This window comes from Scleropages formosus, chromosome 17 (genome assembly GCF_900964775.1).
Source record: "Scleropages formosus chromosome 17, fSclFor1.1, whole genome shotgun sequence".
NCBI classification, from domain to species: Eukaryota; Metazoa; Chordata; class Actinopteri; order Osteoglossiformes; family Osteoglossidae; genus Scleropages; species Scleropages formosus.
This window is the reverse complement of record NC_041822.1, coordinates 8,896,531-8,922,788: the sequence shown is the minus strand read 5'-3', so window position 1 is coordinate 8,922,788 and position 26,258 is coordinate 8,896,531. Positions and strand designations below refer to the sequence as shown.

The window sequence follows — 26,258 nt, the reverse complement described above, 5'->3', positions numbered from 1 at the left end:
TGCTCTAAACATCTAAACCCATTTATACAGAATAAATGCAAAGAAGCTTTGCATATCTGATTTTTATCCTAACAACTACAAAGTGAATCATTCAGCATGAGAACATTTGAATAACAGGAAACAAGAAATACAAAATAAAAATACATTTAGCATAGAAGCAAAAAATACTGTCTTCAGTATCAGAGATCATAAACGTCACACTTAATATAACCTAACATTTGACTAATTTGTGGTGCAGCAGGTAAAGTTAGCACTTCACAGGTCCTGAGCTGCTGTGGGTGGGAGTGGGTTTGAATCTCACTCTAGGTGTGTGGAGTTTGTATGTTCTGTCTCTGTGCATTTTGCACCTTGCGGACTTGAACAGAAGAAGGCGATAACAAACCGCCTCCGTTCCTTCTCTTATGTAGAAAACCACATGAGGGGCCCCTATGAGTTGGATTCCACTCAATGCCATATCATGCTTCATGAGTCTACAGTTGTATAAAGACATCAGTTTTGGTTTGGTATCTACTGATCTTCATGCAAAGCTGATTTAACGTCCTCTTCAACCCTTTGAAAGCTAGAGAAAAGAAAGAGTACTGGAATAGAGTATATTCATTCATGAGCAGACGTACATCTCACAGCAAATAAAATATGTGCATTACATCACCAGAAAGGGAGACTTAGATGCACATGCATGATTCTAAAGTACAGTTAGTTTGTTTCTTTCTACCATATGAATCAATGTACATCATACGAGTGGCTGCATAAAGGTTTATCAAGCAGGGCACTTTAGAGACAGGTACGGGGAGTAGATGGAGAATAAAATAGGTGAGGAATAGCTTCTTGATCATAACCTGGATTGCGATGAAGACATGGTAGCGCTAATGCTAAGGAGGTGCTCTGTGAGCTGTATGGTGCTATTAGCAAACTGCAGGATGCACACCCTGACGGAGTGTTTATTGTCACCGGAGACTTCAACCATGCGGATCTCAAGTCAGTGCTCCCTAAATTCCACCAGCATGTAGACTTTGCAACAAGAGGGGCGAACGCGCTGCATCTTGTTTACACAAACATCCCCGGCGTGTACCATGCGGAGCCCCGCTTCCACCTCGGCTATTCAGACCACATCTCTGTTATGCTATTCCCAGCATAGAGACCGCTCGTCAGACGCGTCAAACCGGTTCTGAAGTAGGTGAAAACCTGGCCGGCAGGAGCCATCTCTGCTCTTCAGGACTGTTTAGAACACACTGACTGGCACATGTTCCCGGAGACTGCAACCAATGGCGACTCCACCAACTTGGAGGAATACACGGCATCAGTGACCAGCTACATCAGCAAGTTCATCGATGATGTCACTGTCTCCAAGACCATCATCACATCCCCCAACCAGAAGCCATAGATGACCGTGAAGCTGCGTGCACTGCTGAGGACCCAAGACTCAGCCTTCAGAGCAGGTGACAAGGCGGCCCTCAAAACAGGGAATGTCAAACTGTCCCTGGCCATTGAAGAGGCAAAGATCGCACACGGCCAAAGAATCCACAATCACTTCAAGAATAGCGGTGACACGCAATGCATGTTGAAGGCCATCCAGGCCATCACCAACCACAGGATATCACCACCTGCCTGTGACAGTGATGCCGCCCTTCCAAATGCGCTGAACGACTATGCTCGGTTTGAGGTGAAGAATGATGTGACGGCGAGGAAGACCACCCTTCTTCCCAACAACCAAGTGCTACGTCTTACCACGGTTAATGTGAGGAAAATTCTATGCAGAGTGAACTCATGGAAGGCTGCTGGACCAGACAACATTCCTGGCAGAATGCTCAGAGGATGTGCAGACCAGCTGGCAGATGTTCTCATTCACATCTTAAACATCTCCCCGAGTAGCGTCATCGTTCCAACGTGCTTCAAGGCCACCACCATCGTCCCCGTGACGAAGAAGTCTCCTGTGTCCTTCCTCAATGACTACCGTTCCTTTGCATTCACATCCATCGTAATGAAGTGCTTTGAGAGGAGTGTCATGAGCCACAGTAAGACCCTGCTGCCCCCTCAATGGACTCCCTGTGGTTCGCGTACCGTCCAAATTTCTCAATGACGACGCCATCACCACCACCCTCCATCTGGCCCTCACGCACCTGGACAAATAGGACACCAACGTTCAAATGCCGTTCAAAGACTTTGGTTCAGCATTCAGTACAATCAGTCCTCAGCACCTGATTGGAAAGCTGAGCCTAAGGCCTGAACACCTCTCTCTGCAACTGGATCCTACACTTCCTGACTGAGAGACCTCAGTCAGTCCGGATCAGGAGCAGCATCTCCAGCACCACCACACTGAGCACCGGAGCCCTCCAGGGCTGTGTGCTCAGTCCACTGCTTGTTCACTCTGCCGACTCACGACTGTACAGCAATGCACAGCTCGAACCATATTCATCAGGTTTGCCGACGACTTGACCATGGTGGGTCTGATCAGCATAAACGACGAGTCAGCATACAGAGAGGAGGTGCAGCGGCTAACGGACTGATGCAGAGCCAACAACCTGTCCCTGAACGTGGACAAAACAAAAGAGATGGTTGTTGACTTCAGAAGAGCATGAAGCAACCACTCTCCACTGAGCATCGACTGCTCTTCCATGGAGATAGTCAACAGCATCAAATTTCTAGGTATTCACCTGGTGGAGAACCTCACCTGGTCCCTCAACACCAACTCCATAGCCAAGAAAGCCCAGCCGTGTCTCTACTGTCTGTGAAAGTTAAGGAAAGCCCACCTCCCACCTCCATCTCACCACATTCTACAGAGGGACTATCGAGAGCATCCTGTGCAGCTGCATCTGCCTGGTTTGGAAATTGCACCGTTTCGGATCACAAGACCCTGCAGATAGTGAGGACAGCTGAGAAGATCATCGGGGTCTCTCTTCCCTCCATCACAGACATTTACATCACACGCCGCATCCGCAAAGCCACCTGCATTGCAGATGACCCCACGCACCCCTCACACAAACTCTTCACCCTCTTGCCACCTGGCAAAAGGTAGCGAAGCATTGGGCCCTCACGATGCGTGCGCACACACACACACACACACACACACACTCCACTGAACACCATTCCACTCCCTTTGCAATTTTTTGCACGGCTCTTCTACTGCACTGACCAACTGTATTTTTTGCTGCTAATTAGTGTGTTTCTGTCTATAGTGTTTATTATTATATTGTAATATCTTCTGTTTTTTTACTGTGTTTATTGTTTTTTGTTGTGTGTAGGTAGTTTTGCGTTCCTTTCTATGTAGCACCATGGTCCTGGAGGAGCATTGTTTCATTTCACTATATACTGTACCAGCTGTATATGGTTGAAATAACAATGAAGCCACTTTCAATTTCAAGCTCAAGGAATAGAGTCGGAGTGGTAGTGGTGGTGCGTGTCTCGTTGCGGGCAGTGACCACAAGCAGGATCCTGAGAGTTTAGAGTGACAAAGGTGACAGGCTGATGGGACACAGCCTGCCAGGAAGGACATGCAGTAGTGGTGCCTTCAGCGGGACCAGGGCCTGGTCGCCATCAAACACATGACCTCTGTGAATAAACAAAGGTTTGTTAATAATAAATGTAAATGTTTACATTTACATTCATGAATGAAAATGTAAAATGTAAATAGGCACAAGGTGAACTGTTGGCATGATTCTGGGGGTCACTGTGTTCCACTGCATGCAATGGGCACTACGGTACAGTGTAATGCAAAGGAAAAAAACATTACAGGTATGTTTATGTAAAAACATACCTATAATGTAATAGTATTAGTATATACTATATAGAGTGCAAAATAACCTGCTGAGGTAACACTTCGGTATAACTACGTTTTGCTGTCATGAATTAAAACTGAAAAACACACTAGAATTTACCTTCCCTTAAATTTTTATCTTTTAGAAAAGTAATTACTTTGTTAAAATGCATCATTTTACTTTTGCATATTAAATTTGCTATGGAATTTTGTCCTGCGTGATATGTTCAACAACTTTCGGGAACTAAACGCTTATAGCGAGTGCCAGCGCGCATGCGGGGAAACGCACGCCGTGACGTCACACGCGCGGCTCCCAGCGCTCCACGAACGGGAATATGGTGGTCGGAGCCGCACGGGGGTCTGACCGAGCTTTCAGCGCTCGTCTCTTCAACAGGTCGGGCAATTCGGAGGCGAAGTAAAACAACATAGCGACCGAGGTTTCTCGCTTGTAGGGAACCTGCGAAAGCGGCGGTGGAGGGACGAGCGAAGCGGGGCAGAGCGTTGGGACGCAGAGTTACTACACATGAGGAAGTCGAGGAGCTGCAATGCCCAGCTGCTGCGGCGGGACTCCACTGCATAATACCTTATTTTCTTTCTTAAGATGTTGGGAACTAACGAACACTAGTGTGTGATGCGCGAGGCACTGCTACCTAAGCTACCGTCTCTTTCCAGTGACTGGCACTTGGTCGTGGTGGTGCTGCCTGGTGGTGGTGGTTGTTGCAACACACAGTTAGTTCGTGACCGTCGACGTCGTTGGTTGTGCTGCTTCTTCTTGGTGACCGAGCTGCTCTGTTGGTTGGTTTAGGGAAACGACTCGAGTCCAGAGTTTGTGTCAGTAGACACACACACACAGTCGCTCTGTCTGTCAGTATCGGTCAGCGTCAGTCAGTGAGTGAGCTCGCGCTGCTGGGGCGCGCGCGCCGCGGCTTAGGCTCCCTGGACCTCAGGCTCAGTAACTGCGTGTGTGACATTTGCATTCGTCCGTCTCGCTGTCCTCATCATGAATGACTGGTTAGTTAATGACAACACGGACGTTTCGTAAGCAGCTCTAATAATGTGAAAAAAAGAGAAAGTATGTGTGTGTCGGGGGGGGGGGAGGACTGTCGCAGTGTGCCCAGGCAGATGTCCCCAGCTGCGTGTTCCACTCTCACTCTGTCCGATGCACGGCTGTGACTTGTGCAGTGAGCGCATCTGCACTGGCTTCTTCAAAGAGCTCTTAAAGATTGACTAAATAATACTGCCTGCGTCGGAAAAGTGCCTCCTTCCGCCTGCTCCTGCCTGTGTAAAAAAAAAAAAGAAAAAAAAAAAAGGCACATCGTGAGCTTTCTTCTGTGGCCCCAAGGCTGAGCGACACCGTTAAGCCCTTCCAAGGGTCGTGTCCTAGTTCTTCCACTCTTGGCGTATTATATCATATATGTACGCTGACCGCTGCGTTTCTCTTGATGAATATGTCCCTCAAGTGCCTCTCTTCAGCCGCTGAAAAAGTGCCTTTTGCTTTGATTCGTACTTCTTTGTGTGTCAGTCAGAGGCGCTGCATGCATACTGATAAAAATGCTTTTTGTCCAGTAGCCTGACGAATGTCTCCTGATTTCTTTCTTAAGGTTTTAGCAATATAAAATCCGAATTCCAGAAAAGCATACGTCGCAATACAGCATGGGTTTGTTTATGTCGTAGCCTGATATATCTACTCATAAGGAACTTGACGCTACCCAGGTGCATCTGTGTTTTCTACCTCCTGACACACTGCAGTCCACTACACACAGCTTTTCTCTGCTTTCTATGGGGGAAAAAAACAAAACGGTGCCTTCAACTACACGAGAACAGGTAATGGATGGTAAATAAGTCTTTTTCCCAAGAGACCAGCCCATTGTCACCTCTGGACATCACAAACCTTAAAGCGAACACTGACTGGACGACAACGTGCTTTAGTGATTCTTCTGCTGGGATTGAGACCTGGCCCACGACTTTTGCCCCAAGCTTCCCCTGTTTTGAGCTGCAAGCCGGCCTCCTGTCTTTATGGGGCAGCAGCCGGGGAAGTTTGTGGGTGACCAAAGGAGACCGAGCCTGCCGGCGCTGCACTTCATCAAGGGGGGGAAGAAGGAGTCTCCTCGGCATGGACCATCTCACTGCAACGTGTTTGTTGAGCACGGTAGGACTGACTGCCTTCTTTTTCTATTCTTCCTCGCACCCAGCATCAAACAGTTGTACAAAGACTCCACTCCATTTTCTCATATGTTGGCAGTATAAAACCGTAGCCTGTCGGTTTTCGGTGAGTAGCGTTTACTCATCAGTTCCTCCATGGCTTCTCAACGTGTATGTCCAAGTCCTACGTTTCTGTGGATACCACGGTTGAGCAAGTTAAGTTGCAAACATCCTTCAAGCTGAGAGCCTTTTCAAGACTTTGAAGAAGTATGTCTGATTTGGATGAAGTTTGGAACAGAATTTTTTTTTTTTTTTTTTTTTTTTTTTTTTTTAACATAAATATATGGGCGACACAATGAAACAAGCAAGTAGCGCTGCTCTCTCACAGCGGCTGGGTGGTGCAAGAGGACGTGGGTTTGATCCCCACTCAGTCTGTGTGGAGTTTGCATGTTCTCCCGTGTCTGTGTGGGTTTCCTCCGGGTGCTCTGGTTTCCTCCTACAGTCCAAAGACATGCTCTTCAGGTTCACCCATAGTGTGTGAGTGACAGAGAGAGTGTGTTCCAGTGATGTATGGATGAGTGACCCAGTGTAAGTAGTGTGTCTAGCAGTGTAAGTCACTGTGGTGAATAAGGTATGTGGGCTGATAACACTGCATAGTTTATTGGAAGTTGCTTTGCAGAAAAGCGTCTGCTAAATAAATAAATGTAAATATGGGTGCTGGATAAATTGCAGAGGTTTATAGTGGAGGCTAGAATATCGTAACCCATATGGAATTGATTGATTCCTGTCTTTGTGGCAGAGAAATAAGCTTTTTATGATATCTGTAGAGAGAGTTGTGTAAATGTAGCAAGGAAGAAAGTTACTTTCTGTTTCAGTAGTGGACTTCATTTGCACATTTTAATAGTTCTGCTTTAAAAGAAAGATGAAATGGTACAAATTAGTTTCCACACACCTGCCCTTCCTCACTTGCAGTTCTTTAGTGAGACTTGTGGCACAAAGTTGGGTTTACATTTATTTGCTTGATAGATTTCACCAAAGCAATGCTTAACTGAAAGTATAAAAAAAAAAAAAAAGTAACTTCAACAACAGGTGGAGTTTTAGAAATATACACAATTGTAAAAGCACAGCTTGTTTGCTGATACCACTATTTGACTGCCACACATTACTCATATAGCTACCTGTAGAAGTAGTATATGAATAGGAAATACATAGAAACAGATGATAATAGACTAGTTCAGGAAGCTGTCGGGAGATTAGTAGAGAAATCGCTTCAAAACAGGTGGGATTTGAAACGTTATTTGAGTTCTAGGAAGGTTTTAGCAGGTCTGGAGGACACCACATCGTAGCAGGATTGAAAACAGGTAGGCTTTTAGTTTGAGTCCTCATGAGTGGGACTAGCAAGTGTCCAGAAGTGGAGGGAGTGCAGTGATCCTGTAGAGGGTATAGAGCTTGATCAGGTCTAGGTGTGGAGGTGCTGACTGTTTTGTTGGCTGTAACCAGTGTTAAACTTTCTATGGGCAGCAACAGCAAGCCAGTGAACATAAAGAAGGTGTGAAGACACATGGGAATGCTTTGGCAGGATGAACACAGATCACACCACAATATTTTTTTGCCAGCTGTCGAGGCTTAGTGGCAGGGGGTGTAAACTTAATTGGGAGGGAGCTGCAGTTGTCAAAATTAGATATTACCACAATGTGCACTAGAAGTTGGGTAGAGTGTGGTGAGAGGTACGGGTGGGTTTTAAGGATAATGTGGAGGAGTTGCCTCCAAGATCGGATTATGACAGTGTCATGCTATGGGGTGCAGAAACCCTCGTCCAGTTTTATTCGTAGGCTTAGAGTTAACAAAATGGATGAGATAAGCGAGTTGTCCAATCAGATTTCTCACTAGTTGGAAGGACAGCACTGAGGTGGAGCATTTCAGTCTTAGAGAAGTTGAATTGTAGGTGATCATTCATTGAGTGGGAAATGTCAGAGAGACCTCTGTAATGCCTATGTGTGTGTCTGTAATGTTTGAGGTAAAAGGGAGGATTACTTGTACATTGTCTGCACTGAGATGGTGAAGGGCAGACAGTTGCGCCAGACCACTTGGTTACGTCTGCCTCGTTGGTAAGATTCAGGCCATTTTAATGATGATTCTTGTGTTCCAACAGAGGAAACAAATGCAGCAAAACAGTTAAGAAGAATGAGACCCAAGGAGGAGCAGTCAGCTTGCAAAGGGTTACCTTGGCTGTGGCATTCTTACAAGTGGTCACAGTCTGAAATATGACTTTTTAAAAGACTGTCAGAAATGTTACTTGTCACAAAATGTGTAAAGTTCTTGTTTTTAAAGTGCTTAATGATCACTATAATTCTTGCTTTTTGGTAACAAAGGTTAATGGCTAAATGTCTTGCCTATTATCAATATTAAATTCATTATACAGTTAAAAAAAAGACACTGCTAGGCAGTCCTAGGTTTATTTAAGTTCAACACACTGTGAAGCACTGTTTCCTGGGAGATGTCACGTTACAGTGATGGTGACAGCTGTTTTTGAACAAATAACTGATGGTAATGGAAAAACACCTGTGGGTAATTTATTTACTGTACAATTTACTTACCTTTTCTACCCTGAGGAAGTCATTTATCTTAACAGATGTGCCATAATTTATTTTCTGCGCATATGAAAGTTGCATATTAAGTGCTAATTTGAATCACTGGAAAACGTAATCTGATCACTTCTACAAAATGGACAGAAAAGCTCAAATTTTTTCAGGCATTATACTTTAGTGATTGATTTCAACTTGACAAAAGCTCTTCATAGCATGAGCAGAATGATCTGGAACAAGCAGTCTTTCACCTAGCAGTCAGCAAGAGCCTTCTGGCTATATAATACACATCTTTTCTTCCTGTCATTACAGGTTCATCTGCCTGACTCATTGTGCTGGTTAAATTTGAGGTGTACCTCGTGGAGGGTAATTGTGGTCTTTAAAAGTTTCTCATTTCTACACAGATACTAACATCACCTGGCAGATTTTCATCTTTAATTGAAACTTAAAAAACTTACATAGTAATTTGTATCTTTCATCCTTTCTGTTATGGCTGCTTTGTAAATGATACCATAATAATACAGATTTCATTTAGATCAGTTGTTAACACTAACTTATTGTGGATGAACTATGGACAGTACATTAGAGAGTGGAATAGGGTGGCTTTAAACTATTTATTAGACCAAATCAGTTGCTGCAGTGCCGTAATGCTGCACAGCCTGCAAGATAGAAAAAGTTGTAAAATGTTTGGTAAAAACTGAAGGATCTATCATAGCACTCCAGATGCAGTGGGAGAGGCTGGATAGAAAGCATGCCCAGGGTTCCGGTTTGCACCAATGTTGTTCTAATTATTCACCGAGAGTAGAATAGTCTATGTACTTGAGTGTAGGCTGGACGGGAGCAACATATTTGTGTTACCTGCGAACCTGAACTTTCTGCACCACTTGCTCAAATTAGCTGTGCAAGTCAGTCTCTTAATTCTTGGTGGAATACTTGAGGTCACATGATGGGCAGACAGTACCACAGTGTGAAGGTACTGACAAGGTGAAATTATCTTGTAGGATTACAGAGGGCACATCAGCAAATTATTTTTAATTCAAGAAGCCTGTTTCTTAGACTTCGGAACATTTTAGTTTTCATCTGACATCCATATAAGCAGATCATAACTAATTCTGCATCAGGTTGGAATTAAAACTAGCACACGATGCATGAGTCCCCCAGTTCTTTTGTTTTTTTCTAAAGCTACATAAGTAGTTTTTAGCTGGTGCTAAAGGAATCAATTGGGGTTTCAAGTGGATCAGTTTTTTGCATAGTATATCACCTTGCCTGCTATTGAATCCTCAGAATAACTGAATCTGCAATAGATTACTCTTTCTGTGCAGAGATCCATAGTGAGCAGTAGCCTTCTGTGTTATTTACATTTATCTGACATTTTGGTTCAAAGCATTTTAGTGTTGGACAACGGCAGGGTATTTTTACTGTATCAGTTCGAGGTAAGTGCATTAATCAAGGGTACAAAAGCCGAAGTGGAATTTGAACTGGGACCATAGAACCATATTCTAAGGTGATGGCCTTTTGCAATACAGACGACCCGTAGTATGTTTAATCAGGACCTGTTCATGGAACCAGGACTGCCCTAAAACACCTATGCCACCAGGTTATTCTGGCACAGAAGGACAGGTATTTATTACCTCAGTGATGCCACTTTGAACAATAACCTGTTTTCTTTGCCGTCCCCTGCCCGGCCTGTAATAGCCCAGCTGCCATATCAGTGCTAAATAATGTGCCACTTTTCCTGTGAATTTTTAAAACAAAAGGTAAAAATGCAAAATTATAAAAATTTGACACTACAAAAATCTTGGCAAAAGCTGGTTCCAGTGTCGTCGGCATGTTAATAGCGGAGAACTCGGGACTCAGCAGCTTCATGCATTGGGCTCTTGTTTCTCCATGGTGGCTCTTGTAGCACCTTTAGACTCCACAACACTGCTGTGTCTTCTGCATGTGTCTTCACCAATCCCTGGTTGCTACGGGACACAAGGCTATAAAGCTTTTGAAAGGACACGCGCCACGCGCTGAGGGTACCATCATGTTCTGCTGTGGTACTTTTTCTCTGGTCATCTATACTTTTCACGATAGACTCCACAGCTCCAGGAGGAATGTTCAGCTTCATTCTGATCTCATAGTTCCTCTCCAGCTAAAACAGGAAGAAGGACCCCTTCTGTTTTCAACTTCTGGGTCCTGTCAGCTTGCTCTTGGGATGGAGAGCAGTAATGTGGAAAGTACTGAAGCCTTTGAGCAGTTGTGCAAAGTTGATGATGCTGCTTTTTTTGCCAAAATCTTTTTAATTGCTTTTCTAAAAAAAGTGTTTCCTGGGGATCTGATGTCACATGCTGATTGAGGGCTAATATTTTGCCTCACATGCAACAGCTCTATAAAACATTCTGTAGCACCATGCATGCAGGTTTTTTTTCTTGGTTGCACGGACAAGATGGGCAGCCATACGGAGTCATTTTGCATTGCCATGCACATAATTTGATTCCTAGTAGTCATGCGTGTACCTTACATGTCACACGTGACACGGTCACTGGATTGAAGCGATTGTGGGGGGTGGTGGCGGCCTTCCATTTCTGTGTATTTACATCAACTTACGAGAACAGCAGTAGTGGGAAAAAATTAAGACTGACGCTGATGCAGAGAAATTAGCTATAAATAGGAAACGGTGTTTATCACCACAGATTACGGTTAACTTGCTCTCACGTATCTGGTTGGAATTTTGGAAACAGATTAACATTAACAGATGTAACCAAAAGAAGTGAGTAAAGCGTTGCACCTAGCTTGACTCGTTTCCTTAAAAGCATTTTCAAGTTTTTTTGAGACGCTATTATGATGAATCTTTACAGTGTGCTGCCAATAACAGTGCTATTACACAAATAACTGTTTCTACAATCACTTTGCGTACGTAACGAAAGAGGTACACGCCTTTCTGTGTCTTTTCATCTGTCATAAAATACCCCTTAGTTTACTCTGAGGAACATCGCTTTGGAGAAAAGCATCTCCTGAATCAGTACGTGTACATGTAAAAAGAATCTTCATTGAATAAGTATGTATTTAACCTTACTTTAAAAGCCAAACTGTACAACAGATTGTGCGTGGGTGATGAGCTGTTGATGTAATGTCCTTTTTTTAAATTGTTCTCGGAGATGTATTTTGCTTTGGACAAAGGTGTTTGCTAAATGAATAAATGTAAATTTAGCACAAAAACATACATATTTTCAGTGTGATATATACACACATACATACACACACATATATTTTTGACTGTGCAGTGTTTTTGAGCCTAAAGCAGAAATCACCCTGAAGATGTCACATAATTGTCAGCTTCTTGCACTTTTATATGTTCAGAATAACACTGATCTCCAGACTCTGCCCTGTGCATGTTCCTAGCACTGTACGCCACAGTGAATGTTCTTTATGGATAGTCTAATGATAGTCTCTGATATTGTATATCTTATTGTAATCATGTGGAGTTCTGCAGTGACACCATGCAGTGGTTGCGCACTGCTCTGGTTGGGCAGCTGTGGAAATTGCTGCTCTTGTTGTAGGTGGCAGTAGAGATCTGCTGCATTATGAGCTCAGGGTAGGAAAATCACTGCTTGTGGGGAATTTTGTGAGAAGCACCAAATTTGAGGGGTGAAATCAGCATGAAGACATAACTGCTGCCAGGTTGATACTGCTTGTTTTGCTTTCCCACTGTGAGACAGATTGCTATAACTGTGTATGGTGGCCCAAAAATGTTCTCAAGTGTTGCACATTTTCTTATTTATTAAAGTGATTGTTTTTTTTATCTGATGCATTTGTCCAAGTCACTTATGTCAGTTGCTGTCAAGTTTACAAAATAACTATCAGATTATTACAATCCGAATGAATACGGTACATGCAGATTTTATCTAATATATAACCAATTTAAGTACAACATATATTTTGTTAGCTGGAACCTAGAACCATGCTTTCCCAGCATGGAATTTTACTGTATAGCTCTCTCCTGTCCAGAAACGGCCATGCCTCAGTATTTACAGGTTTCTGAAATATGGTGGGCATTGCAGAAAGTGAAGACACTCAAGGTGTTTTATTTCATTTTAGAGAAGTCCACACCCCCTGACCTCGATGAGTTATGTTTTACATTAAATAACATGTCCCAGATACCAGTTTTGTATACATTTCGTTTGGAAGACAAGTTTATTAGCATATTGGAATGGAGGCAACAGCCAGTACATATTTATTACTTTTGCTTTTATACATTTAGCCTAAGCTTCTCTCCAAGGTGGCTTATAATGTCAAGCTGCCTACAATTATTTATTCAGCTGGGTAATTTTACTGGAGCAACTTAGGGTAAGTACCTTGCTCAGGAGTACTAGAGCAGAAGGCAGGATTTGGATCCGCCACCTTCAGAGCCAAAGGCTGGCGATTATTTAAATTACATATGTCACTGTATATGTTATTTGGATTACAGTGGCCCTGGCAGCTTTTTCTCCATCAAAAGAGCAGATGTGGTGGGGTTTATTTATAGTATCACCTGTGAGGCCAGCAGGATGTGTGTCCCCTGATGTGGCGTAAACAGCATAGAGCTGCCACTGCACCTCCAGTTGTTCACAGGAGCCCCAGGCATGGGACTCTACAATACCTGGAAATGAGAGCATTTGCACAGTTAAGGCTGGCTGCAGTGGAAGCAGGAGCATTTTAGCTTAGTAAATATTGTGTCTTTTAGAATTGGATGGAGAGATGAATGATGAACAGTCTGATCTGTGATTTCTCCTCATCTGCTCTTATACTTACGAGTACATGACAGTAACTTTTATGGGGTTGTGTTTCGAGGAACATACCTACTCATGACTTATATACATTCTTACACTTAATGAACGGAAGTTTACATTGTTTTTCATATTCTTGATGATCTAGAAGGACTTGCAGTATGACTATGTAAAGGAGTGATGTGTGTTCCAGTTAGTAAGGGTCACAGTGATGATCAGCAGCTTCCTAAGTTTAATTCTGAAAAAAGGAGAATGATTTTTTTTTTTTTTTTTTTTTTGGTTTTTGTTAAGGCCACTTACAATAGTAGATTGTATTCTTATTTTCCCAGATCAATTGTATACTTATTTACCCATTTGTATACCTGGGTAATATTTACTGGAGTAATTCAGGTTAAGTGAGTTAAGAAAACTGTAGCAGGAGCAAGGAACCCTTTAAGTGGAAGGTGATGCTCAGACCATTGCACTACCTTCTGTTTCCAGACCTCACTCATATCCACAATTTACATTCATTCTTTTAGGAGACACTTTTCTGCAAAGTGACATACAACTCAATGAAAACAAAAGTGCATTACACCAAAATAATATGAAAAAATAAAATTCTTGAAATTTTTCTGATGTCACTTTAACAGCATACATTACATGGGTAGCTGGATATAGAATAAAAAAAAATTAAAACAGTAAAGATTAACAGTAATGTGTAATTAGGAGCAGAATATAAAATTGATAGAAAATGCAAAGGTATTTGTGATAATTGATGTAATGTAAAACCAGAGAGAACCTTTGAGTGAGAGATGGCGATCATTCTACCACATAGGAAGCAGAACTCCAGAACTGTGGGGTTTTAATTCTGGACCTGTAGTCCACTACGCAGAGGTGAAGCAGTGCAGTTCATTAGCCTAGAAGTGCCAACACCCTGGATGGAATTTGAGATATTTGTGCTGCTGAAGAACCCGTCACCGTATTAGACTGACCTGGACTTGGGTCTTACTCGCATTTTACTGGAAGCGGTGAGGTGTGGGTAAAAGTGCAAGATCTGGAAAAGAAGAGTTTTAGCAAGGGATTACTGCGAGCTCTTCTGCAGAGAAGACGGACAATGGGGGAAGGTGTGGGGTTGGAGATGGTGAGGAGAGAATGGGAAGGTGGGGTAAGAGGAGTGAGAGAAATGCACTAATGTGCGTAAAATGGAAAGGGTATGCACACTCAAAAGAGCTAATACAAGCTTTTGGGTACTGCTGATGAGCTTGGATGCTCTTAGAACGACACACCATGACCCATTTAACCTTTTGTTGAACGACCCAGCCTTCTGTGGGCAGCCGTAGATACAATATTAGATGTTTCTTTGTAGCTCGCTGTCTACCAAGGTTGGCATCCCAAAAGAGGCGTAGTTGTTGCAGTGGTGCATGATCTAATAGCACCTGTCGCATTTCTGCTAGCTTGTTGTCTCGTAGCAGGTCTCTGCAGGCCACTGCTTTACAGAACTGTAAATATTGGCACCAGGAGCTGTTAATTTGTCTCTCGCCATCTGTGCTAGGGTCGTAGGGAAAAGATATCAGCTCTCCTGTAAAAACAATACCAAAGCTGGATGCTCTGCATCGCAACATTTTAAATTTGCGGGTTTCTCGCTGTCCTTGCGCTCCTTCTTCATTTCCCCATCGACCGCACCATCCCCCACGCACCTCTTCTCCGCAGCACTCGCAATTCCCGAGCAGACACATGCTCGCAGTGAGAGCAGAACCACAACTCCCCTCTGTGACCGCGCTCCGAAACAGCCTGTACCCCCGCATGTTCACAGCACACAAATGTTCCCGTTCAGAGCTCGTATTCACTGCAGTTTTTCACAGTTTGCCCAAACTTGTTGTCAAATCTGCTCCGTCCATCAGTGCTGTGTACTTAGTAAGGGAGCTTTTGGACCAAAATACACAAGGAAAATGGATTATTTCATACGTCTTGTTTGCATTTATTGTGAAAACTTTTAACGGGAGTTTAAAAATGAGATCTGTGAAAGAATGTGTGTATTTATGTTTATTTAAATCCAAACAGCAACAGCTGTGAGGTGTTAATGTAAGTGTTGCTTTGCTGGGAAGATTTAAAGTGAACTGTTATAAAGAGTGTATGTTGCGTAAGCCCTTGGAAGCTGGGACAAGTGTTGTAATACTCACTCGGGAGCACAGTAAGAGCCAGCGCTGTCAATACTTTATTTTCAGACCTGTGATAAACCAGAGGACAGCTTTGTCGGTCCTGGCTTCATTATTCTATAAAGAGGGATCATTTCGGATGCCCATCTACCATTTCCTGGAGTCTTTGTGGGCATTTTCAGAAGGAGGGCCGTGCTGCATAATATAGTACAAAGCGGCGTTGCGGTTAATTAGCAGAGAACACACCTAGCATTTAATTTAGCGTAAAAGTTAACATATGTCTGCTGGTGTGCGTTGTGGTCTATGCTGGGGATCGGTTACGTCATGGCTGGGGAAAGGGTAAACCCCAAAAGTTCCCATCCCATTTTTACTCACCAGGCAGGGTCAGGAAGGTGAGTGCTCACTAACACAAATCTGCCATTTGTTTTGAAGCTTCTTGAGTTTTGGATCATGCGAGGCCTGTAAATGGAAAAGACTTTTAGCCCCTGGAAGTGTATGTGAGGGTTAGGTCAAGCTCAAATGCAAATTATTTGTCACAGCAACTTCATGTTGCGTGCGCCTCGCTGCTCGTCTCATCTCGTCTGCTCAGTCCCCTGGAGAAGGGGTGCACGACCCCCTCCTTCCCTCCCCGTCCACAGCCTGATAACAGGGCCGTGCAGCGGGGCAGCTGCTTTCACTTAGCCCAGCAAGCAGCTCCCAGCTGTGACCACAGCCGCCACTCAGCTCGGCCCCTTCCCTGTGGGCTGCGCTGTAGCTCCGCCCACGTCTGCTTGACATCCCCAAAGGGTCTGTGTACACATCTTGACGACTTGCTCAGACTTCTGGGTCGATTCCTTTAATGCCTATGCCCCTCAAACTCACTCTAATATATGTGTTCCTTTGCCTTTAGAATTCACTTAGAATCCATCGCAAAGAAATACAGCAGCAGTTTCCCGAATTAGATCAATTGTATGAATGCAGGCAGAGGATCTTGCTTTGTTTATGAAACTTGTTTTCAGATGTCTCCCCTTACTGCTGCTGTTTCTTTACTTTTCACACCTTTCTTTTTTGAGGACTGAATCAGAGTGGCTTTCGGTCTGGTGCAGTTGCGCGTTGTTGAAATGCACCTTAAAGAGAACAATTTACATTTATTTATTTAGCAGATACTTTTCTCCAAAGCGACTTCCAATGAACTCTGTGTATTATCAGTCACTCACACACTATGGGTGAACCTGAACAGCATGTCTTTGGACAGTGGGAGGAAACCGGAGCACTCGGAGGAAACCCACGCAGACACGGGGAGAACATGCAAACTCCACACAGACTGAGCGGGGATCGAACCCAGATGCTGTGAGACAGCAGCGCTACTCGCTGTGCCACCATTCCCAATTACATGGCATTAACCAAAACTAATACAAAAGTAGCACTTGCGCTGTTACAGCCTGCTCCAACTTTGGTGGTCCGACCAGGTGGAAATTTTGGATCGAAAAGGTCATGAGGGCGCTCCTCATCACTACAAGTGTGAATAGTGCTATGCTTCAACCTATTTGCAGCAGGAGCACCAATGTTGTCAGAACACGTGTGATGTGCAGCTGTCGTTCATGCTAGAACACCACCAGTAAGTGTTTTATTTCTGTTAGTTTTGTTTGCGTTCATGAAAAACAGTCTTCCCATTAATACTGCCAAGACCATGTGTTTCACTCAAATTCAGATGCATCATTTCACACCCAGGTCCACAATCTGCTTTTAAAAAGTGTAGAAAAAACCAGGTTGAAAGTTAAAATCAAACACTCATAGGCAGAAAATCATACATTTATGAATGCAGCAATAGAATCTGGGGTTTTTGGAATCATTCAAAGAATTTAGCTACTTTTTTTTCTATCAACAGTGGAAATTTTCATAGTTTCATAATGGCTTCCAGTGATGTAAATGGCTACTTCATTGTGGTTAAAACATCCCATAGCCTTAACCATCAAGCTCTTTTTGACATAAATTGAAGAGTTTTTTTAGTTTTCATTTATGTTTTACACTTATTCATTTAGCAGATGCTTTCTGAGAAGTGCCACACAACGCTTTGTAATCATCAGATGAAGAATTTTAAAATGCATATGGTTACATAGCTTCTTTCTTCAATACTGAAAGTTTGGCACATGTTTCAAGTGTCTGTCTACAGAAGTGAGAATTAACAAATACATAGATATAGTAGATGGTGTGAACAAAGATGGAACTGGGCATACTGTAAATGTCTGAGTTGGCTGACTGGGTTTAAAAAAAAATGGTCAAGAGGAGAAATTGGGAAGTGCTGTTTGCTTCGACACATTCAATAGGAATTCCAGTTCTTGGTGCTGGGAGTCCTGGCAGGTGAGCAGAGCCATTGCAAAAAGGTCAGATGGCCAGATAAGACCCATTTTCCACTGCGGTGTCTTAGAAGCTCAAACAGAGGTGCATTTCCGTCTCCGCAAGTCAGAATAACTGAGGGGGCAAAGTTGAATGGAGGGCATTTCTAGATTCCTTTTTATTTATGAACTGGGGAAAATGGCTGGCTTTTTTTTTTTTTTCTTTTTTTTTTCTCAAGTATGTTTTAAAATGCTTGGTTGTAAGGGGAGTGCATATTTTGCAAGTATGGAATTGTGTCTTGTATTTGATGTGGAATCATGTGACCTGCATGTCGGTGAGGAATGTTCCCGGGGCTCATTGTGTTTTCCTCTCTGTGGAGCCCTGAAACGGGGCCAGTCCTGTGTGCTTTGTATTCGCTGCTGGCAGAAATCTTGCCAAACGGACCACAGAACTGTATTCTGAACTTCTGGTACGTTTCCGCACAGTACAGTTCTATAGCGTTTTGCAAGAAACGCTTGGTGCGAAACATTCCGCCGCCCCTCTATTTATCTTGTGTTATGGTTCCGGTGCAGTTGCCTTGTTCTTTCTGACAGGAAACTCATTTGTTTAACAAGCCATTTAAAAATCTGTAGCGCAGTGGTGATGTAAACAATCATCTCTCTGTGATCTGTTCAACAGCTGTGATGAAAAATGCTCGTTTTATTCTCCCTACGAAATGTGATAAGTTAAACTTGAGTCATGCCAAGATAAGTATGAGACAGAAAAGGAAATTTTGGACCTTACCGACTCAACTCAGCTGGGATTCTACGGTTACAGTGCACCTATGAGGGGAAGAAACCCATTACTGTTTGCGGTAACATCACAACATGTGCTAAGCAGTGTATTATCCCCGACAAGAATGTTCACACAGGGCCATTTAAATTTTGAGTTACCCTCGCATTGACCCCTTGGTGTTTCCACACTGGTATTGCTCTCGAAACGTTAAGGCTTTTCAGAGGGGAGTTCATACTGAGGTTGGACAACATCTTTCCACTCGGGGCAAGAGCTGTTGCTGCTTGAAACTTATTCTGCTTGTCTTGGCAGTAGAATAGTTGTAACAGTAAAAACAAAATTTAATTTTCTAGCATTAGTAATTGCATAACACTTGTGTGTTGTCATTCATTTTTAATATCTTGCAACAATTAGAGTATGGCTCTGAACAAGCCCATGCAAGGTTATAAAACCAGCAAAGAAACTGCTTGATCTCACAAGGTAAAATTAAAACTATTTAGAGTTTTTGTTACCTGGAAGTATTAATGTAAAGTGGAAGAGTGCTGCAAAGGTCTCTACAGTACTAGGTGTGAAATGGTAAATCTCTTGCAACATTTGATTCAAAGGCTTCAGTCTGTGAAATGTTAATTTGGCAAAAATTGACAAAGGTTTTATGCCCTGTGGTCGCAAAGAAAGCGGTCATTTTTGTTTACGTTCTTGTGGAAACTGTAGAGCTAATGTATGTGAGAAAGTCTGTATGAACTCAGCACCGTTTGTCTGATGCTTCACTTTGTTCCCCATGATGAGAGTCTCAACCCAGGGTCAAAATGGTACCAAGCAGAGCTGATGCACCCTGCACTGCCCCAGGTTAACTTTTTCACTATGAAAGCAACTCAGTGAAAATAATTAAAATCACTAGTTAACATTGAGTTAATGTGCACATGGGTATGGTGATGTCACTAAAATGCTTTTTAATTTTTGTCCATGCTTGTTCTTTGTCGAGAACTCTTAAGTTTTTTTATTTTTTGGGTGGCCTTGCTTTCATTATATTTAAATATGGAGTGTTTTACTCGTAAATGCAGCACATCAAAGTCCTCCATGCTTAAATTGTCCTGTAAAGCCCAGCTGCAACAGTTCAGTCCCACTGTGAGCATATAGCGCCCTGATGGTAATATATTACGCAGATGAAATATGCCTTTGCTCTCATTTGTAGGCATATTTTCAGTTGTTTTGCCTCCATTCTGTTGAACCAAAGCATTTGAGTTTGGGGTTGAGGGACAAGAGGGAACTGAAGTGATTGTTTGTCAGCTGTTAACATAGCAAGACCGATACAATAAATCATTTCACATGAGTTCATCACACAATTATGTACCTCCATTTGAAGGATTTTTACATCTTTTACACCTCCTCTCTCCATTTGCCACTGGTAGCTGGAGGAGAGAATTAGACCTTTCTTCTCTCTTTCACTAACAGCTGTAGCTGATTCTGGGCTTTCCACATTGATCCTTACCTTTTGTAGAAGGAGCATGCCCATTCCTGTTGCGGCCCAGGGTAAATAGTGTAAAAAAAAAAAAAGCATAGAGTAACACCAGCTTTTTGTCATGACACATCACGACATAGTGATAAATGTGCGTATGCCTGAGATGACTATTAACAGGATTGTCATCTTCCAAGATTTCCCACATTCCTGCTCCATAGATGGTATTGGTAGGCATCTTGTCCATTTCCCTTCAGTAATCTAGAGTAAAACAGCAGACCCTCCAGGCAACCATATTAAAATTTTTTTTTTTTCATTTTTTTCTTTTCCACTTTCTAACTGGAAAGTCCTCTTGGCAGTGGAACACCCTAGGTTCCTGCCAGTCTGGAGTCACAAGCTCAACTATACGATGCTCCATGGTCTCATTGACCACTCCTGCTGACATTCTTCATATTCAATACATTTTATTTCATAATCTCTTGGCAAACAAGTATGCAAGGGCCTCAGGTAGATATGTTGTCATTCCTTCTGTCAGATCCATTTTTTCTCTTCTGATTTTGTTCCTTTAGTTTCATATTTAAGTAGGTTAGTATATATTGTCTATTTTATTTTAAAGTTGCATGCAAGTTTTATAAGTGATTTGTTTTCCTCTGGGTTTATGTGCATATTCGGTTTTTTTTTTTTTTTGTTACCCCACAAATTTTTGGATTTTAATTAAAAGGCTACGGCAAGTTTTTGTGATCATTTATTGAAAATTTCAGATTTCATAGATGGACAGATGTGAGCAAGGACTTGGTGTGAGTGTACGACAATGACTGAGCTGAGTCCAGACTATTGCACATGTGGAGTTCAGTGCCATGTGTCCTGAGTATTGGACATGTGCAGTTCAGTTCCGTTTGAGCCGAGTACTGGCTCTTGGACGTGAGGAGCCGAGGACTCTGTGGGTGGATCCTAACAGCTGATGTCATTTAGTGAAGCAGCCAGTGCCTGAAAGGGGCCCTTTGTTGGCAGAGCGGAGTGTGAGCGCGTTCCTGCGTCGGTCCTGCTAACGGACACAGACGCTGAGAGCGGAGTGCGAATGGCTGAACTGGGGCAAGGGCTCAATTCGTGCACGAGCCGTTTGTATGGAAACAGCATCTGGTAACTTCTCCATCAAGGCGCACGCTGCAGCAAGAAATTCCAATGGAGCCGTGTGGATTACAGCGACGTTAGACGTCCCCCTAGCTGGGTCTTAGTTTTTCATCCCTGTGGATGAAGGGGGGAGGTGGTAGTTAACGGCAAACTTTTGAGGACATAAAACAGTCCTACTGTGTTTGTGTTTCTTTTTCTTTTTTAATTTAAAAAAAAAAAAAACACTATTTCAAGCACAAAGAAGTAATCCTCAACTGTATATCTCTAAAGCTATACGACATCAGAAGGACAAAAGAAACAGAACGGAAAAAGCTGGCTTTCGAAGTGGAAGTGGGGGAGCTAAAAGCAAATGAAAATGTTGGAGATTTGCCTGAAATTGGTAGGGTGTAAATCTAAGAAGGGGCTCTCCTCGTCCTCCAGCTGCTACTTCGAAGGTAAGTATAGACCTGTGAGGGGGGACACTGGAGGGGACAGCACGCCGCGAGAGGACTGCTGCTGCGTTCTGCATTCCTCAAGGCTGGAGGCAGAGCGCAGGCAGGCAGGCAGGCAGGCAGGCAGGCAAGCAGATGGCTTCCTGGAATGGAAAAGTGTTGGCTGCTCTGCAGCAAGGCCGCTGTCTCCCGCGCTCACTTTGGGGGGAGGAAGAGGGGCTCACAGAAGCTCAGATGTTAGCAATGGCAAAAGGAGAAAAGGAGTACAAAACCATTTAAGTTGTGTTTTGCCCTCTTTTGTTCTCTTGTGCTCAGCATCACATATCTTTGTTTGTTTCTTTTGCCGGATGGTGCCTTTGTTTTTGTGTGTATCTTCTGCTGCTATGGATACTGTCTCAGGGAATATATGTGGGAGTACTCAGGAATCTCTGACTGGTTTGAGACCTCTTGGTGTAAATCACAAGATTGTCCTTGCAGGAAGACTACATAGCTCACAGTCAGCGACCAGCTGGCAAATGAGTGATTGGTAATGACACATTAGGAAACATTTGATACAAGCAATGTAAGAAAAGTTGTTTGAGCCATTATCAAATGTTTATTGTATGCATATGCAGGACTATGACAAAAACTACTTTAATTTTGGCAGCCGTTCTGGATTTGAGGTGTTCCAAATAATGAGAATTAAAAATGTACAAGAATTATGTCGAGACTGCACGGTATAAATTCACAAAGCATACAAAATTCTAAATGTATTAATCGGGTTAATTGTGTGCGCGCACATGCTCGCGTGTGTTTAAATGACAAAGATGTATTAACTCGAGTCGGTAATATTGACCTTTTTAGATGACAGATACGTATTTTGCTGAACATTAAAGTTCCTGTAGATATTTAAACTGTTCTCAGTTTCTCTGAAGTCTAGTTATTCCCAATTTTTTCACATAATTGGGTTGATAATGACATTGTACCATGGTACAGACATAGTTCCTTGTGTTGAGGGCTTCACTCGTGATTTAGCCATTTGTGTAGCCTTTGCCCAGGGTGTAAACTTTCACCTGCTGGTACTGTTCCAGAGAGGTAGGCCCCCTGCAAAGTAAGAGTATCAGACAGAAATTTGACCTGTCTTTTTTGAGCAAATCTCTTTGTTTTTGCTGTCACTGGAGGAGGGAAAAGTTGTGTGTTTGCATTGCTTTGTGCATTTAAATGTTTTGGTCAAGAGCGCAACACTCAAAATCATTCTTTTAGTGTTCTCTGGAAAAGACCAGATCCATTAAATCATCCATTAGCTACAATTTGGTACTTGATTCTCCCAGTTGTATCCGGTGTTGCGGAAAAATGTAATTGTTACATTTAATCATATTTCAACATTACTTAAGTGGACATGTAAAACTGCAGATATTCAGGTTTGTTTAGCGCAGGCTGATTGCAGATTGTTTTTCTGACTGGCCTATTACATAATGTATGTGACTTTTCCCAAGTAGTCCTGTGCTTACATTTTATGAAAACTAAATTTGACCAGCCAGATTTTTTCTTGAGAGTTTAAACTCACAGCTGTCTGTTGGCTCAAGTTTCTGTCACTGGGAATGAATGTTTTGGTGCTCAAGTCTCCATCGGGGCTATTGAGCTACAATTGGGGCAGTTGTTGTTTCAGCTTTGTTAGCTCTTCATGGTGTCCCCTGAAGAGGTAGAAACACCGTTGGACTCGGCCCTTCAGCACTGAAGCTGAATTGCCCATATCTGTCCTGCGAAGGCATAAACAGTATAGTAGAAAGTACTAGGTGTGCTGTGTCAAGGGTCTGGCTGAAGTCTGGAGGAACCTTGCACAATGGTAACTCACCAGGGTAGATACCATTTATGTTGACCTGGTATTAGTGGTAAAACATGTGTGATCACAGAAATGAACAAACAGTACATCAGTAAATCTTGAACATGTGTCAGCATGAATTTAAGTTTTTAATTATAGCAGGGCAGTTTTTTTCCATATGTATGAGGCTTTACTGTAACAAGAAGGTAGCTATCAAAGCAGCTGAAAGGATCTGCCTCTTCAGGCAGTTGCGACGTCACTTGAACTGTGGGGCGTAACGATGGTGTTACGCAGTGTTCAAGTCTCCAAGGCTACAGCCAGACACTCTTTGGTTTCCTTAAGTATGGTTAGGAAAAAGTGTAGTTACAGGCTGCTTTCTAGCTGCTTATATGCTTGTTTATATTGATTGCATATGGTAGGAACTGGCCTATAGCTTTGGAATTTCACAAAACTTCTTTTCTCCAGCTTCACACTGTAATGGTTACCGTAGTGCTGCTGGTTTTGGCCCAGAGGCACCAAGACAAGCTGGAAAAATAAGCCATCCCTGCAACTGCATTTGTCATGGACAGTGTGCAACATTCAGAGCTGTTTAGCTCCATAGGTGCCTCAATGGTGTGCAGCATTCATTCATTCATTCATTCATTCATCAATAACTCCTAGTCGAACACAAGGCTGTGGTGGTCCAGAATGTGTACGGTTAATGCATTTCTCATTGTCAATTTCCTTGGTTGCTATGACTTCAGTTTGTGAACCTGCACTTTGAAGTCATTCAGAAAATTTTGAAATAAGGAAAATTACTGGAAGTGTTCAGTTTTTGTTCAGAGAATGATTTGGACCTTATCATTAATAAATCAAAATGTATTCTCAAATGTTTTCTTGTTCATGTCAATAATAATCTAAAATTACGTTTTCTCTTACTCAGGTTGACTTGAATAGAAGGTGTAGTAACATAACATCTGGTAACAAAATTCATAGTAATGTGAAATGAAAATATAGTTAGAAATAAACATTGTGGTGTTTGCTCATTGTCACTGATGCAATAAATGACCCTTGTTTTGGCAAGGTGAGGGTGGAGTTGGGTGGATGTGAATTAGAATTCATCTCTTTAGTCTGGAAAATGTGTGTTGTAAAGAAATAAAGTCAGTGGGGTGGAACCCCTAAAAGTAAGGCCCATTATACATTTAATGTCTGCCAAGATAAGGTAACTGCTCCTCTAAAGATAACTGAGAACCTGCAGGTTACCAAGAGAAAGGCACTGAATGGCATTTAACAGTTGGGGAGAGAGGCACCAGGATTATATTCCAGCATGATCATGGCCCTTTCATGAATCTTGCTGTGGTACTTAGTGAGAGCTTCTCACATAATATAAGTCTGTAGGAAATTATGTCAGGTGGTTCTGTTGGGTTAGATTAGGTTAGGTGTTGGAAGAGAAGCAACATCCAAGTGTGAGCCAGTTTATGCCCATGACTTTCAGTGTCCTCTACTTCTTACCTTTCTTCTCCAAGCAGTCCTCGTCTTTGACTGTGTCTTCTTGCCATAAACATATGCTATCCAAACACAACTGCCGTTCTCTTTTACTGTCATCCTTAAGTGGTCCTGTAAACTGTGTTTAATTTTTACTGAATAGTTACTGAATCAGCTTACCCTCAATGTTTTGTCACTTTTTATATGAAATTGGACCACAGGACAGGTTCACCCATCAAGAATGCGCACCATATTGTACTCATTGTGCATGGTGTGCTTGTGTTTTTCAGCTTTGCCACAGCCTCCTTATTCTCAGTACTCTGTTTACCTGATGAGAACATTCTCTTACATTCTGCCTGTATTTCTGTTTTTGTAGAGGCTCTCCAGAAGCCAGATTTGGAGCCCCAGGGTTTAACGGAAGCAGCACGTTGGAACTCCAAAGAGAACCTGTTGGCAGTGCCCAGTGAAAATGACCCCAACTTGTTTGTTGCACTGTATGACTTTGTGGCAAGTGGGGACAACACCCTCAGCATCACTAAAGGTACGGAGCCAGAGGAAACAGATGCCAACAGCTTGATGGTTTGAATCTCACCTATTGCTGTAGTACCCTTGAGCATGGTAATTACCCTAAATTGCTGTAGAAAAAATTTCCCAGCTGTTTAAATGGTAAATAATTGTAAGTAGCTTAACATTGTAAGTCACTTTGGAGAAAAGCATCAGCTAAATAAATGAATGCAAATGTACTGTAATGTACACGAAAGCAGTATAGTTTGTATAGTTATTGAATGAGTGAAAATGAGTGACTCTTGAATGACATCTACCGCAGAGTTCATCTGATGTTATAATGTGTGACTTGTATTTGAATACATTAATAAAAACCCTCTGACATAGACTATTAACCAGCTAGTATCCTCTATATCAGAAAATTAACTGATTCACTCAGATGGTTCGGTTGGTTGAAACATACTGCTATTGGTGGCCAGAAGAAATTTTCAGTAACTCTACTCACTGCCCACTTTTTTTTTTTCCCATGAAATGCAAGTTTAATTTTTTTCCCTTCCATTGGGAGTAAGTCATATAAATGATGTGAAAACTCTTCCCTTACTATGCTGTGGAGTAGCATATCATTTTGGTTTTGTCTCGTGAAATATGACTCAGAAAGGTAAATGTTTTGAAGCATTTTCCACCAGCTTTTGTACACATGCTGTAAAACAAAAATTGTAAATTGCCTGTTAGTGAAGGCTAAACATCAGATTTTCTGAGTAGCCCAATGATAAGTTGTAACACGAGTCTCGGCGGCCGAGGGCCCGGTCACCTGCACTCAGTCAGCCCTGAAGAGCAGGCCTTCTTGTGTTTCACACTCTGCCCTCCGCTGTTCTGCCTGGGAGTGTGTGTCTCTCAGGCTGATCCTTATCAAGGTCACACTACAGGCTGCAGTAATTCGAGGAGCTCCATCCTGTTCCAACACGTCTGCCTTTGTCCCACCGAAACACACTCGCCATATTCAACAGACAAAACCAACACGGC

At 42.6% G+C, this 26,258-nt stretch overlaps 1 protein-coding gene across 2 annotated transcripts in view; it reads left to right on the top strand.

The window, feature by feature from the left end:
- The first annotated feature begins 4,050 nt into the window (after positions 1-4,050).
- The window catches only part of LOC108938597 (tyrosine-protein kinase ABL1-like), a 31,353-nt gene continuing 9,145 nt past the window's right edge, over positions 4,051-26,258 (top strand). The window contains exons 1-2 of one of the 2 annotated variants that reach the window (XM_018759298.2): positions 4,051-5,900; positions 25,108-25,272. In XM_018759298.2, the coding sequence (XP_018614814.1) occupies positions 5,768-5,900; positions 25,108-25,272 (298 nt within the window). In that variant the 5' untranslated portion in view covers positions 4,051-5,767. Of the gene's footprint in view, positions 5,901-20,850; positions 21,470-25,107; positions 25,273-26,258 lie in introns of those variants that run through there. The other variant, XM_018759299.2, reaches the window with a different exon arrangement.